The 16913-nt window shown below is 41.7% G+C and overlaps 1 protein-coding gene and 1 long non-coding RNA gene across 6 annotated transcripts in view; both read left to right on the top strand.

The window, feature by feature from the left end:
* The window catches only part of LOC140356743 (uncharacterized), a 522351-nt gene that overhangs the window by 299755 nt on the left and 205683 nt on the right, over positions 1–16913 (top strand). The gene's annotated exons all lie outside the window — the stretch shown is intronic.
* The window catches only part of efr3a (EFR3 homolog A (S. cerevisiae)), a 150177-nt gene that overhangs the window by 77100 nt on the left and 56164 nt on the right, over positions 1–16913 (top strand). For all 5 annotated transcript variants that reach the window (XM_072441923.1, XM_072441921.1, XM_072441922.1 and 2 more), the window contains exons 8-9: positions 4536–4614; positions 14079–14214. In XM_072441923.1, the coding sequence (XP_072298024.1) occupies positions 4536–4614; positions 14079–14214 (215 nt within the window). The remainder of the gene's footprint in view (positions 1–4535; positions 4615–14078; positions 14215–16913) is intronic.

The following is a 16913-nucleotide window of genomic DNA, read 5'->3' as shown; positions in this document are numbered from 1 at the left end:
GAATTGACGAGCTGATGGAGCGAGTGGGGCAGGCAAAGTTCATTTCCACCTTAGACCTGAGCAAAGGCTATTGGCAGGTGGCATTGGCTCCAGAAGTCAAAGAACTGACAGGATTTAAAACTCCGTTTGGTATGTACCAATTTCGAGTGATGCCTTTTGGACTGCAGGGTGCACCAGCTACGTTTCAAAGACTAATGGACTATGTTCTGAGAGATGTTTCAGAGTTTTCAGCTGCATACTTGGATGATGTGGTTATCTACAGCCAAACCTGGGAAGAACACATGGCTCATCTGGAACAAGTCCTGCTATGCATAAAATCCGCTGGCTTAACTATCAACCCTAAGAAATGCTGTCTGGCTCAGAGAGAGGTGGAGTACCTGGGTTTTGTCATTGGACATGGCAAACTTAGGCCCCAGGTGGGGAAAATGGAGGCCATCTATTCCTTCCCCATTCCAGCCACTAAGAAGAAGGTGAAAAGTTTCCTAGGTCTGGTCGGCTGGTACAGGAAATTCATTCCCCACTTTGCAGACCGCTCAGCTGTTCTAAATGACCTCACCAAATCGGCAGCACCAAGAAAGGTAAAATGGACTGACCAATGTGAGTGTGCTTTTAGGGACCTCAAGGAAGCCCTGGACAAATGCACCGTTCTGCAAACTCCGGATTTTGACAAATCCTTTATCTTACAAACTGATGCATCAGGAGTGGGCCTAGGTGGAGTTCTGTTGCAGGAGGTGGATGGAGAGAGGAGACCAGTTGTGTTTCTGAGCAGGAAGCTGTTGGACAGAGAGACCAGATATTCGACCGTGGAAAAGGAGTGCTTGGCCATGAAGTGGGCGATTGAGTCGCTGAGATACTACCTGTTGGGCCGACATTTCAGTTTGGAAACGGATCATCGTGCTCTCCAGTGGCTCCACAAAATGAAGGACTCGAATACGAGAATTGCTGGTTGGTACCTGGCTTTGCAACCATTCAACTTCTCTGTTTTCTACAAACCTGGCAAGTCAAACATAGTTGCTGACTCACTGTCCAGAGTGTTTGAAGAGGCTGACTCACTGTCCAGAGTGTTTGAAGAGTAGATGTACTTTATCCGTAAAAGAGGGGGGAAGAAATGTAATGTAGCTGTATGTACCATTACATAGGCTTAGGAAGAGTACAAGGAAACAAGTAGATGTTTAAAAGGATTTATTGAGAAGGTTGTGGTGTAAGTTGACCTGCAACAGAAAAGAGAATGTAACTGTTGGTTAATCAAAATTAAATTATACCTTACCTGATGTGTCAGCCATTTTAGGTGCGCCAGACAAAAGAGTCCCCAGGGAGACGGAGCACCTTAAGTAGGTTCCGGGGCAGAACATTGGGGGAAAATAGGAGGGGTGTTTTAGGGAATTGACTGTTTTAGAATATATGTTGAGATTGAAATTGTGCACAGTAAATTAAATAAAGAATATATTTTTGTATTTAATTGAAGTATGTATAGTGACACTGTTTTTCTACAGTTAGCTTTTATCTGTGCGGTTTTAGGAAGATTGAAACTTACCTGGTCCTCGGAGTAGGAGGGTCCAGTTAACCCAGTGGCCTATAAAAGGCGCCTGGCGGCAGTTGCTGGTGTCTTGCTGCTGTGTGAACATGTTGCTGTATTTTAAACCCGTTCCTTGTTTGGAAATCACTGTAAAATAAATGCGCGTGGATCTGCATCATCTAAACCGTCTCAGCTCTGCTCTGTCCTCGTCAATGCCGCTGAGGTTGCTATCCGGGCGTAACACACACCAAGTAGATAACCAGCTGTTGGAGACACTGAGGGGCTAGTCTTAGCCTTCTAGGACTGTTAATGCTAACACTGGGCCCTGTTGCGCTGTCTGGTAAACCTGATACTACAACCTGTCTATAGCTAGACTTAAGCTCCTCCAAACAGCGGATCCGCGCTTCAAATTCCGTAAACCTGCTAATACCACTACACTGCACTTAATGCACCCGTCTTCAGAGAAAGAGCCAGGGTTCTGACTCGACACTCTACCAATTACATTAAAAATAAATGGGAACGAGAGAAGAATGGGAAAATAAATGTACATCTCAGTTGAAAACCACAAAACCACTCGTTTAGAGGGAGTTCTGTTGGAAAAATGTATCAAGTTTTTTTCATAGCATTATGTCAAAGGGCTCACTATTCACAAGAACATTTTGACTGGTTGCCAGGAGGCAAACCACTCTGGGACTGTCCTGATCGATGCTCAAAGAAATTGGACTGAGATCAATAAAATGCCATGCACTGTTTTTGACACCAGACACCCCTCCCGAGCTCTCCGATCCTCCTCCTCTCTCACCCTGACTGCACCAACATCCCGACTCAAAAGTTTTGGCGACAGAGCATTCTCCCGAACAGCACCCCGACTCTGGAACTCCCTCCCCCAACCTGTCCGCCACTCTCCCTCACTCACAACATTCAAATCCCGCCTAAAAACATACCTCTTCACCCAAGCCTATGACCTCCCCTACCCCTAGCCTCCTCTACCCCATTGCCTACACTTCTACCCCCTGTTACATCCCCATCATTTTCTCTCTACTTCTTCTGTCTTGTTCATTTTATCTGTATATTAATGTGTTCTGTACGTGTTGTCCCCCCTGTCTGTAAATACCCCCCCCTTTTTTATTATGTTCAGCGTCTTTGGGTCACTGAAAAGCGCTATATAAATAAAAGTTATTATTATTATTATTATGTATTTGGGCCTCAAAACTCTTCCCATGGACACTATAAATTGATAACTTTGGAGCATACTCCTGGGAGCAGGAAAACATGGATTTCACAATCTGCATCAACAAACAAGAACTGGACTGACGTTGTAGCAGACATACAGACAACAAGACACATTCCGATTTAATTTGGAAATGTACGTATTTATTAGACTTTGGACTAGATGTGAACTTTTTTAATTTACTATTTAGTGTGTTGTGATTTTTTTTTTTCTGTGATTGTTCTGTGCTACCTGTGTTTCCGTTTGTATTGTTTACTTCATTCTGGTGTTGTTGTTTGTTTTGCGTTCTTTATATATTCTAAAATAAAAGAAATGCTGTATTTATGCCTGTGTCTGCGAAATAGTGAAGGACTATGTCGTGAATTGGGGGTTAGGGACTAGGGAGACACAGCTGCAGCCAATGTATTCATATAAATGGCTTGGGTGGTGATAGGTTGAGAGGTTATTATCGCTAGCTTCCTTCTTCCTTGGGTGAACTAATGGCTACACACATGGCAGCGATGGCAAAATTAAGCGGGGACCATTTACTCAAGTCAATTTACTCAAGTCTCAACTTGGCTCTAGGGCCTGACTATAACCAAAATATAAGAACAGAAATTGACCAGTTCTGTGCTTGGGACAAATCCGATAATCTCAGATTTTGTGTGTATGTATGATCGGGGTGTAAAGTGAGGTTTTAAAATGGTGTGTAGGAGAGTACGAAAGGAAAGGAAAATAAGTGACTGTGCCCGCTGGTGGTGGTAGTGAGCTGAGAGAGACGGCAGTGCAGTACAAGCTTTAAAGGACACTAATATGAAAAATTGAGCTTTTGACCATTTTATAACATTGTTCCCTCATCAAACGCATACCTGGAGTATCATTTAGCTTAATTCACTGTAGTTTGATGAATCCTGGTTAGAAAGTCCTCTCCCCCTCCGAGTGTCAAAAACACCCCCCTCCAATCTCCTTAATAACTGAAGTTTTCTCGATCTGTGACTTGGCTCTGGGAATATTTATCTGTTTTTTAAAGTCCATAAATTATCACCAGACTTGTTCTGTGAGTTTCTCTCGTCTAATCACAATCAGTACAACTGTGTGCCTAGACCTGGAAGCGAAAGGCCAGCTTGAATTATGTGTTGAAATGTTTATCTTAAACTGTGTGTAATTCCCTCTGCAGACAGTAGATGGCACATAAACTCAGATAGTCTCATGGCAAATGTAATCCAAATGTAATTTTGTTTTTTAAAAAAAAAGTTTTGTTCTAAAACATGAGAAGCCAAAAATTTTTTTTTGAGTGTCAGCTCATTTGTCATAAAACCTGAGCATTAACAGGTGAAAATGCATGAATCTGATACAGACATACGTATATGATCAGCTTTAGGTCCTTTCGGTCAATTTCTGTGACTAGTTTGAAGCCAAAACACACTTCCTTTACATTCCTTTTGTCTTCGGCTATGTGATAGAAATTATTAATACAGTTTTACTACCAATCGCATTCCATAAATTTTATTGTATGCAAAGCGGCTTGTATTTTCACCCTAAGAAAGTCCAGGACCCTTCTGGTGTTACAGGCAATAATGTGTGGCTGAAGAAATCTATATTTCAATTTCATGGCCTATCTCCAAGAGCCTACTGTCATTTATAGTTGGATTAAATAAACTATTGAAGTTCATTTGACATTAAAGACAACAATGCTCCATGTTTAAATGTACATTCACATGGCGAAATGTTTAGTAATAATTTAAATTGAGAATATAAACAAACATAAATACATATTCTTCCATTGACCTAATTATTTTGTGTCATCAGTCACTTGGACAACCATCACCTGTGGGACCCCAACGAGTTTGCTGTGTCCTGCTTCAGGATCATCATGTACTCCATACAGGTACCGTGTCCACACCAGACTCACTGTGCTATCACACTGCTGCCATACTACCTAAAGAATGATCTTGGAAGGTAAGCAGGGTTTGCCTGGTTAGTGCTAGGATGGGAGATCATTTTTGGAAAACTAGGGGGGGCCACATTTGATTAGAGCACAAAAGTTGGATGATTGATTCCCTCTCACAATAGTGCATACTGCTGTTGTGTCCTCGAGCAAGATACTTCACCCTCCTTACGTCCGGTGTCTCAGTACAGGTCATGGAGTATGAATGAGAATATGGCGTGTTTACAGCTAGGATACAGGAGCTCAAACATTCTTTAAAGGGCTTTATTAACCCTAACCCAGTATGTAACTTTCTGCCAAAAAAGACTAGAATAACATTTTTTGTTTGTTTTTATTGCACAGAAAAGCATAGAAAAACCTGTGTCCTTACTGTGAGCGGGCTTGCATCTCCACTGACCTGACCAGGCTTTTAGATTGCCGTCCATCTTCCCGTATTTTGACGGCGTATTTTTAAATGTGGACGAGCATTTTCGAGTGCAATGACGGGGTAATTTTTTATAAATCTTAGGAAAAAAGGGAATATTATCATTAAATTGGCGTTTGACGATAGTCCGCCTTTACAGCTTACTGTTTACAAGTGAAAATTTGCGTGCTGTGCGCTGATTGGTCGACGAAGTTTGTGTGCTTGGCTCTGATTGGCTGCCGAGCCGTGGTCCGGAGAATGCCGAAGCTCCACGTTTGCCGAAGCGGAGTGTGATCATGCACGGCCGCACGGCAGAGAGGCGCAGGCGGTGCGAGAGTATGGAAAGTCAATATGATACGAGAGGCGTGCAGTTAAGCAGCGACCGCACAGTGATCGGTATTTTGCATAACGTCAGACGGCGCACAGCGTTAAAAGCGCCGCTTTATTTTGTAAAAGCGTTGGAAAAAACGTCGGAAAAAACGTCGGAAAAAACATTGTGATACGCATATTGGCTTTCCATAACCTTTTCCATAACCTTAGGACATTTTTTAAGCCCCCTTACCCCCGGACATAACAATTTGGACGGGTGTTTTTTATCTAAAAACCTGGACCAGACTCATACTTGGCCGGGTGGAGCAGCCTCCTGCTTATTTTCATGGAAATATGTGATCGACCACGGGAAAAACCGCCACAAGTCGGCCCGGACCAAACGGAGATAAAACGAAAATAATTTTTCAATTGGGGTGATAATTTTGGCATTATGTGGTCTTGGTCGTCTGAGAGAAATGCTACTTGCTTTACAGACACGTATATCCCAATCTTCTTGTGAATTCCTTATTGTTTTTTTCACAGGAGATAATGCTTGGTGTTTAAGAAGTGTTAATAGATCTCTCAGAATAACGCCTTGTGACCCTTGTATGATTAATTGTGATTCACACTTGTTAGTTAATCACTTATTAATCCTCATTCACACATTCACACTTCCTCACTTACTTACTTCGCTCGTGCACAAGCGCTTACATTCACTCTTTATGTCAGTAACAACTCATACATAAGGCATCATAACGTTCTTTCGGTGAGAAACTTAAACTCATGGTGAGCAATTTAACTCCTTTATGTGAGAAACTTATCTACATAAAGCCAACCAATATTTTTCCAGCAATATCAAACTCCCTGCTTATGTGAGAAACTTATCTTGTCCATAAGCCTACAATATTTCCTCAGTAATATCAAACTGGGCATAAAAGCCTACAATATTTCCTCAGTAATATCAAACTGGGCAAAAAAGCCTACAATATTTCCTCAGTAATATCAAACTGGGCATAAAAGCCTACAATATTTCTTCAGTAATATCAAACTGGGCAAAAAAGCCTATAATATTTCCTCAGTAATACTAAACTGGGCAAAAAGCCAAACAATATTTCACAGTAATACTAAACTGGGCAAAAGCCTACAATATTTCACAGTAATACTAAACTGGGCAAAAAGCCAAACAATATTTCACAGTAATACTAAACTGGGCAAAAAGCCAACAATATTTCACAGTAATACTAAACTGGGCATCCACCAACGATATTTTTCAGAAATATCAAACTAATGCATAAAACTTTTTATGGTTCACTCTCTTTCACACACAGTTTTGTCTGACCTTCTTTGTCGCCTGTGTTCTCCTGCTGCCTCGAAACGACGCGCTCTCCTCGTGGAGAATGAGGTGCGATGGGCGGCCACGGAAAAAGTGGACTTCCTTTTGCTGTGCACACAGACTTTCACCGATTCACCGCTCAATCTCCGCAAAGGGCAGCTGGTCATCCGGCTCAAAGGACCAGAAAATGTCATCGAATGAGACATATCCACCAATGCTATTCCTTAACACACAGAGAACACAATTCAACTTAGAATATGAAACGACACAGAAATATTAGACGTTTGTATGGGAGAAAACGCCGGGCCGGGTCAACCAGGCTGTTGTAAGCAGCCCGGCGACCCTCCTGCGTCTCACAACGTTTTTTCTCAAATGCAGTCACACAAGCTGTTTTTCTCTTAGACTAATGATGCAGATAATATATCACTATTATGCAGATAAAATACATCACAGAAATATAATCATATATTCACATTTTATCACAACTACAGAAGCCCAAATATAAACAAAACATCCTTTTTTTTAGTCTCGCCTGAATATTGTCAATTGCTGTTGACCTTTTTGTATCAAAAAGTATATTCGTAACAAGTGATCCAAATATATGCCAACTGTGCCAAACTGTTTTATTACAATTTTAGCTCCTCTGTGATCATAAAACATACATTTTGATGTTTTGTAGGCCACTTATACCTATTACAACTGCTAAAAACAATGTATGTAAACAAGTGTAAATATGAGTTACCCATGAATTTCCCATATAGAGGTGAAATATATATATATATATATAATATATATAAAATGTTATTTTTGTATTGGCATAATAATACACATATCTAACAAAATGCGCGCCCAATAAAAGGCTAATGAAATCCGAAAATGTTATGCGTAAAGAGGAGTCGGCTCCTGCCCAAAAATCTGTCTCTTTACAGCCTTACGCACGTGAATACAGAGGATTCTGTGTGTGGGACCATTAAGTCCCGCCCCGCTTTCTAAAGCTATTCTTATTGGCTAGAATAATATGTCAATCAAAGTCCGGTAAGTCACTGCTAACGTTAGCTATGTGGCTAAAAACAACATTGTTTTTCAATGGTTCCTTACGGACAGACTGAGTACAAGGATGTACAGAAATAAAGCTGTTTTGTCCATCATAAACAGCAAACAGGTAGGACACGCGTTTGTAAAAGTTGAGACTTTCTCACAAACTATTGGCAATTGCTTCTTGGGGCATATTATTCAATGTAAATCAATGACATATTTGTTTTGTTGAGAAAATAAGCCTTAAAATGATGTATGGCTTGCTGGTATTGACCACGGAAATAAAAGTGATGATGTAAGAGAATATTTGAGATATGGAAAATGCGCGCCTGCGCGTAGGTGGATGGTAACAGGTTAATGGCGGAAAACGTCTCGATCAACCCGATAAAATGTTTTAAAAGTGTTTAAAAGTTAATTTAAGACTTTTTTTTTTAATAGAATGTTTACAAATACATTTTAAATAAATAATTGTATTATATCAATGGAAAATATTGATTGTTTGTCACGTTCGTGTTTTGCTATGCAATTATGAAATTGCTATACAAATTTCAAAAAATTAACGGATTGTTTAGCAGCACCGCTATACAAGTGAAAATCCTTAATCTGAACCCTGACGTACAGGTTCTCCCCTACATGGTCTGTTCTATACAGAGGCATATGGAGGACCGAAAATGTCGTGCAATTTGTTATCTGTCCCTTGGGATGAAATTTAAGTTGACCAGCGCTACAAAAGTATCCAACACAGCGCTTTTGAAAAGAACGGTCAGTGAGTCTGCGAAATATTAGAAAAATTAAAGAATTTGGCGTAATTTTGACAAAATGCTTTTTCAGTTTTATACCGACCCAGTAGGTTAAATAATTTAAGGTTGTGCTTAATCACCTCACTTGTAGCTCTTTTAATAATATCAGTTATTACGATGAGACAAGCTCCATAGTAAGGCTGAGAGGAGGTGCTTGAGATTTTGAGTCCACTTCCCTTTGGCTCATGTCATCAACAAACTGCTTTTGTGAGGAACAAAAACAGCATAGACCCAGTAGGATTACGTTATAGCATTACCTGTCTCTGCCTTCTGCTCCTCACCCCAACGCCCTCCTCCTCTCCTCCCTCAATTGAGCATGTGCGTTCCACGGCTCTGTGCATTACAGTGTGCGGACGGTTGTGCACTCCCGCTGAAATTTATGGACAAGCAGCCAAAGTAACATTTATACGCGTGCTTGACTGTAGCTTGTGGTTCACTTGCACAGACTTTGACCTCCGTGTGTAACAGACTGGTCGTTCAACACGTTTACTCACTGTCACTTGTAACGCCAGACAATAAACCGACAGGGCTTTGGGATTGACCCCCAGTGCTTATCTGTGTTATTTTGAGTGCTCCTTTTATCCCATCAATCTGAAACATGCACAGTAGACCAATGTCCACCATTAACATAGTTTTTCACACCTGGATTTGGGGAACCCTTTGCCAATCCTCTCCAGTTCCGTCAGGTTGGATGGTGACTGTTGATGGAAAGCCATTTTCAGGTCTCTCCAGCGATGCTCTGGGTTTAGGTCAGGGCTTTGTCTGGACCAGTAAAAATTGGTCACAGAGTTGTTCCGAAGCCACTCCTTTGTTATTTTAGCTGTGTGCTTTGGGTCATTGTCTTAATGGAAGGTGAACCTTTGGCCCAGTCTGAGGTCCTGGCACTCCGGTGCAGGATATTGCTGTAATTGGCTGTATTCATCTTCCCTTCAATTAAAACCAGTCGTCATGTCCCTGCAGCTGAAAAACACCCCCATAGCATGATGCTGCCACCACCATGTTTCATTGTTGGGATTGTGTTGGTATATGAGAAGAAAACCAAGCACTGCTCATCACCTGCCCACTTAGAATTAACGGCAAAAATCTGTGAATTAGAATTATCAAAATAATTATCGTCTAAAACCTACCTGTAATACAGGTGATAAATATCACAAACAAACTAAAATTCTCACACACAATTGGTGCTGATAACATATGTAGTATAATCACTAAAGCCATAGTAATTGAAAGTGCAGAACCTCTTGCCTACATAATCAACCTTTCTCTAACACAAGGCATTGTTCCAAAAATGGAACATACAGGAAATGTTTGACCTGGTGTTCAAATACTTATTTGCAGCAATAATATACAAATACATTATTTTAAAATCATACAATGTTGTTTCTTTTTCTGTCTCTCACAGTGGAAATGCACATACGATGAAAATTTCAGACCCTCCATATTTTTTAAGAGGAAGAACTTGCATAATTGCAGGGTGTTCAAATACTTACTTACCTCACTGTATTGTTTATATGTGTATGTATGCATGTGCGTGTAGGTATATGTTATCAGTGGAGGACATATCCTTATGAAGATAATAAATTATACTTTTAACCTTAAAGGCGCAAAGGACGATTCGAGGACGAGTCCCCGTGCGGACTGATACAACACACACGTGCGTTTGTTTATTAGCGCGACGGATCACATCGCATCTCTTGTCTCCTGTAGATTTCCATCTACTTCTGAGTCAGCTCGAACAGTCTTTCTCCGTCTTCATTTTCCCCCGTACACTGAGGGAACTATATGTGCCCCACCGCCGCAATTGTCGGACCATGTCGGCCTCGGTGAAACTGAGAAAAACAGCATTTTACTTTTTTTCCCCCAAATTTGTGATTTTCATTTTTTTGCAGAATGTGCTAGTTGAAGTTATGAATAAGCCCCTGTGTGCTTCAGATAACACTATTGGTTGTCTTAAACGTATACATTAAGCTGTTAAAAATGTGGAGTTTTCGGGTCTTTTTCCTGCTCTCCTGGGGGGCGTCACCTTTTTCTAGCCAACGTATTGTTTACATTTTCCACCAATCAACTGTGATCCGCATGGCAGTTGCGTGCTCCGTGTTTTCCTCTCATTACTCCAGACCGTCTGCAGAGCACAGTCTTCAGAGCTTACATTTCCTGGACTACATTGCAACGGAACTGTTTACTCAGGTACACTTTTACTTTACTACTGAATTATTGCTTTAACGCTGTGTTTTAAGGCGGTCTCGTGATCACTTTAGAATCTTACTTGTCTGCTCCGGTGGAGCTAATGCTAAGCTAACATGTTGCTTCAGTGCACTCTGCAATACGGGCTTAATGTGACTACTTGCTGTTATCACCATGTTATCGGGTTATTTTTTGGCGTGGGTTGGCCCGTGGGTTGTGTGGGTCGTGCTTTGTGTCTGTTTTATGGTGCTAAACCGGCTGTTAGCCCCACAGCCCGGAGCTAAACGCAGCTATTCGGAGCTAAGTTGTAAGCTAAACTTTGCTATGTTATCGGGTTATTTTTCGGCGTTTTGTCTGCACAGATTATATACTTATGTAGTATTTCTTGACCCGTGGGTTGTGTGGGTCGTGCTTTGTGTGTGTTTTATGGTGGACTAAACCGGCTGTTAGCCCCACAGCCCGGAGCTAAACGCAGCTATTCAGAGCTAAGTTGTAAGCTAAACTTTGCTATGTTATCGGGTTATTTTTCGGCGTTTTGTCTGCACAGATTATATACTTATGTAGTATTTCTTGACCCGTGGGTTGTGTGGGTCGTGCTTTGTGTGTGTTTTATGGTGGACTAAACCGGCTGTTAGCCCCACAGCCCGGAGCTAAACGCAGCTATTCGGAGCTAAGTTGTAAGCTAAACTTTGCTATGTTATCGGGTTATTTTTTGGCGTGGGAAGAGAAAAAAACTACAACTCCCGATACCACTTCTGGTCACGTGGCTTTTGCACGTCACGCACGCACTGCGTCACTCGAACCAATCACGCGCTTGCCTGGCCATTATCAGCTTCCTGTGTGTCTCTCTGTGCACGGTGTTGGGAGAGACAACAGGACGGCTGAACCAGGTAAGCTTTGCGACTAAAACACCCGCTTTTAATCACTTTAATGTGCGCCGGTTTTAAACTCGAGTGTATGTTTATGTTTTGGTGTGCTGTTCTGCAAGTGTTTTGCTTTTACGAGCCGTGTTATCTCAAGTGAGCTAGCTAGCCCCGCTAGCCGAGGGCAGATGTCCCAATATCTCCGCGTTTTGCATCTTAAATACACCGTTAACGTCACAATGTGAACTGTTATCTGTGAAGCGTGTTATTCCCATATTACTGTTAACCCTAATCCTTTTTTTCCCCTTTTCAGAATTGGCAAAGACACCCTGACTGACATGACCTGTCTCTACGTGAAATCTGCTAAGGAGCGTGGTAAGTGTAAAACATTATTTTGGTGATTTTCATGTTTTAATGATTAGAGTATAATTAACCATAAGCAACATCTGTTTTTAAGGTGAGCCTGCAGTTTGTAAATCAAGCTTCAGATCACTGTGGAAACAGCTTCTCCAACACATCAGAAGCTGCAGGCCACGCACAGATCTCTACAACAGAATCTAATGTGCTGTCTTTCGGACCCTCACCGCCAGCAAGCAAAGACATCAGGATGCATTACAACTTTGACTTTGCACAGCAAGTACTAATAATAGTGCAAATGCAGTATAGCAATTATAGAGACATATACGTCTTAATCAAATGTCATATGTATTAATCTAATCTCTCTCTCTCTCTCTCTGTCTACTACAGATACACTTTCCGTCCAACCCTCTGCAGCCGGGGCCAAGCTTCACTACACAATGGACATCCACTTCCTCATTGCTGGCCACACCAAATTCTCCCCTGATTGCGGCTTTGGACTTATCAAGCGAGCATACATGAAGACCAGGGTTGACATTTTGGAAGACATCGCTGAGGTTAGTTTATATTATTTGACTACTGTAATGTGTAAACATTAGCCTGGCAAAACTTCAGTGCTGCTCTCTGCTTAAGATATGTTTCTTCTGTTCTCATTTTTTTACATTGTCGCCCTTGTCATCAGGTAGTGGAAAACAGCTCTCCTGAGTCTCACCTCAATATCCCACAGCTTGTTGGAACGGCAGATGGCAAAGTGTTTGTCAAGAACTTCGACTGGCAGAAGCATCTGAGTCCCTTCTTCAGACGGCTTCCAAAGATCAAGAGTTATCAGCACTTCAGGTATTTATATTGAAACTCTCACATTGTGTTAAAAAAAAAAAATAGTTAATGAGTGTTTTATGTGAAATAGTTAGCCATTTCTTAAATGTCCTGTTATTTGTTTACAGCTTTGATGCCAAGAGCAGAGAGTCACAGCACAGAAGAGTGCACAGACGAAGAAGAGAATGAGGATGTGATCTCTGATGTAATTGGACTCTGGTGGTGTACATATCATATCTATTATCTCATATCTCCAAAGCCATGGACCCGTTGCAGTTCGTATACCTGGCCCTGGCATCTGTTTATAAGAGTTCTTCTATTAAGAGTGTTTTTTAAACTTCCTATAAGTTACTGTCCTTTCCCCCTGTATCTACTGCGTTGTAACATTAAAGGCTATCTTATCTTATCTTTTGTTGTTTGTGTTGAATCATTCAGCGCACCATTGTTGTTGCACTGAATCACCTGTGAATTATGTTTATCGACAAATGCAATGAACCCTATTCTGATTCTAATTCTTTGATTCTATTAAGGGCCTTTTGTAATCCAAGTGTTTCCATTTTAATATAGTAACTTCTAATTCTGATTCAAGTCCAGTTACCATCAATAACAACACTCCTCTTGAGTCTTCAGTGACAGCTGTAGGGGGAAGGTGGTGTCAGTGTGACAGGGGGGAGGGCTTATCTCAATGAGATGCAAATGAGCCCCCCTGTGACTCTGGGCTCACTCCGGTGAGAAACTTTGAGCCCCGTTTTCTCAGTGAATGGGTTTGAGAGTTGTATACGTTCAAATGACCACAACTTACTCAAATATTATCAAATCTACATGAGTGAGACATCATTGGAAAGCTTTGAATTCACACTTTAAGAATATGTAATAAAATAACTCAAAATGTCTCCGGGTAGACATGTAACTGGTTTAGCCACGGTCAGACACATATTATGATAGATCAATGCGCTTAGACACGCGGAAATGTGGGGCGAGCCGCACGCGGCTGCAGGTGAGCGGTAGGTGCGTTTTATGATTGATACGTGACAGGACTAATCGGCAGTCCACGCCACGAGGAAATAAGACTCAAATTTATGCCCAAAAAATCGGCCATTCAACCTTTAAATAACACATATGCAGTTTTATTGTTTTACGCTATTTCACATTTTTGTGTTTCACTTTTCTCCAAGTGGTTTAGTTACACACATATATACATACACATATTACATACACATTATATATATATATATATATATATGTATATATATATGTGAAGTAAAAGTAAGTAACTAACTATACAGTGTTTTGTTTGTGTGCAGGCCCAGCACTCGCATCATGTGATCCAGCAGGTCCTGTGCCACCTGGACACCCATCAGAAAGACACACCCCGGGTCAGAGCGGGCATTGTGCAGGTTCTCCTGGAGACTGTGGCCATCGCCGCCAAGGGCTCTGTGGGTCAGTCACAATACACCCACTGTAAACTTTGTACTAGCCTGGTCTGCCACTATGATTTATTCTATTCTATTCAGATTTTATATCAAAATGTATAGTGTTCATACAGGTATTTCTTCACAGTTTCATTGTGAAAAAGACTTTATGCCCTCTTTCCTCCCCCTTTTTATATAACAACACATATATAAAATAAAATTCCCTTCTCAGCCTCTGTTGGTGGATCCATTTTTCAAAGCTCGTGTCCTCTAACAGGGGCTAGGCAGGCACCTTGAGGGTTCTACTACTAAAAGGTAACCATACATTGTTTTAATTTCAAGAGTTGTATGTCCCAGATTCCGATTAAGTGAAGTGGTATGTTAATTTAGAAAAATATTTGCAGGGCTTTATTTATTCTACTTCAGTATTTATGGCTAGTCGGAATATCCCACATGACAATGATGAGACACCTGGCAACCACAATTTCTCAACTATTTCTTGAGAATAATGTGCACTGACATGGTGTTATTAAATACTGTGATTCATTTTTTCCAACAAACTTATTTTGAAACATTCTGTAAATATTTTTTGAGAAAGGAGATTAGAATAATCTTGGACATGTTGGTTGATATGTTATTTGAGGTTTGTGAACAGGACCACACCTCTATTACCCAGAAGCCGCCTTATACCAGTCTCAGTTATCGCTTGACTCTTTTCTCTCGACAGGCAGAGCTAAAGGCCTCTGTCCGTTAACATCACAAGCGCTAGCATCAACCCAGCAGATTCTAACGTTATTAGCGTTCTAAGACCGGAATTACCAGTATCCTCCCAGCATTGACAATTCCAGGGTCATGTGAGCCAGAGGATTCCCCATTTCATGTCCGCTGTCAATGCCCGCAAGCGATTGACACGATCCTCTGAACACCATCTCCACTGCGTGCCTTCGGGGCGTGTACCTGCCGCTGCGTCTACACCTCTGTAATAAGTGGTATCCTTTACTCGCCACCTCACTCGCCTTCTTGTTCATCCAGCACCCTACGTGTTTCATCCAGCTGACGGAACATAAAGGATGGCTAATCCGCAATGCGCCAAAGAGAAGAAAATCTCACGCTTTTGCCGGAAAGTGTCCCGTATTTCCTGGTTCCTACACTTCTTGGTTCCCATGCTTCTGACATCATCAGAGCACTTTCAACCCCTCCTCTACTACAGCTTGTCTACTGCTACCCCTGGTGGAGACAAGGTGTTATCACTCTGTGCCTGATTCCTCTGTTTGATCATCTTACTTTCTTTGGCCCCTGACAGCTGTGAGGCTACACTGCATGTCCATGCACATGCATCTCTTCATCCCTGCTTCTCCTCTTTCCATCATCACCAGACAAGGTGGTCTCCAGTGCTCTGCCACACTAAAAGTTCCTACATTCCTGCATCTACGTAAGCAGGCGTCCAAGATTATCTGTTCTTTTCCTCTGTATCTACCTCTGTATCTACCTGCGTTGCAACAATGACATTTCCCCATGTGTGGACAATAAAGGATTATCTTATCTTATCTTATCTTAAGCAGGGCCATATCAAACCCTCTTCTGTGCTATCCTTTTTTTGAATAATGTATGCATGGCAAATATTTTTACTCTAATTTGTGTCACTTCACCCGTCTGAGCCCACACTGACCATGCTACTCTGAAATGATAGCCATGCTACTCCAACCCACTTCAACCATGTTACTTCAACAGACACTAACTGTGCTACTCTGATCCACGCTAGCCATGCTATTTCGACTGATACTAGCCATGCTACCCCAACCCATGCTACCGCTACTACCCCAACCTACCCTAGCCATGCTATCCCAAGCCATGCTAGCCATCCTATAGATCTCATTCACCGACGTCACAAAACCACGTGATCACATACTGCGCCGCCATATTGTCCGTCACTTGTTGTCAGTATGCACTGATAGAGTGTGAAAAGTGATCTCAAACGTAAATGATGGAGGCCCCAGTGCTTTCAGATTCCACAAACTCCTTGGATGAGCTACACAAAGGTTGATATTTAGAAAAGCTGCAATCAATCAACTCAATCAAAAGCCCACTGGTCCGATGGTTCACAAGTCTGAATTTTGAACAAAGGGTCTACGCGCCTGAATAAAACTGATGTTAATTCTACAGCGTGCGCGTAACACGATAGACTTGATATATCCGGAGCTCCAGCGCAGGCAGCGGTGCATGAGTCTGCATGCCCGGGGTTCGCTCACCTACACGGGGCTGAACAGCTGTCAGCTCCCTCCGCCGCACAAGTGAGTGACAATTTCAATTCAACTACAAATAGTAACTTAACAGATATAAAATGACGACTACATAGTCTGTGGTGATTGTTTGATTCCCAGTTTGAACGTTTTATCGCAGCTGTCCATCACGCTCTTCTTTCCGGGTTTATCGGTTTCCGATAGAACTTCAGATCTCTCCGTTTATCTTCCCGGTTGCTGCACCCAAATGCCACACATACCTTCACCATTTTGATTATAGTAAAGCGTGCAATATCATTGATGTTTTGGGCCTCTTCGAACCGTGTTTCGTTGTAAATCGAAGCAGACAGACGGCAGTTTTGAATGGGCTTGTTATTTGATTTTTGAGGTGGCGCTACTGAGCCGTCTTTCAATATTTTTTCACGAAACCTTCACTCAAAATTATAACTTATGGAGTTCTAATTTTCTATACCACTCACGAGCATAT

Source organism: Eucyclogobius newberryi, unplaced genomic scaffold (assembly GCF_026437365.1).
Source record: "Eucyclogobius newberryi isolate DKJ021-1_F unplaced genomic scaffold, fEucNew1.0.hap1 SCAF_12, whole genome shotgun sequence".
NCBI lineage: Eukaryota > Metazoa > Chordata > Actinopteri > Gobiiformes > Gobiidae > Eucyclogobius > Eucyclogobius newberryi.
Note: the sequence above shows the minus strand (reverse complement) of the source record. Positions and strands in the feature narration are given on the sequence as shown.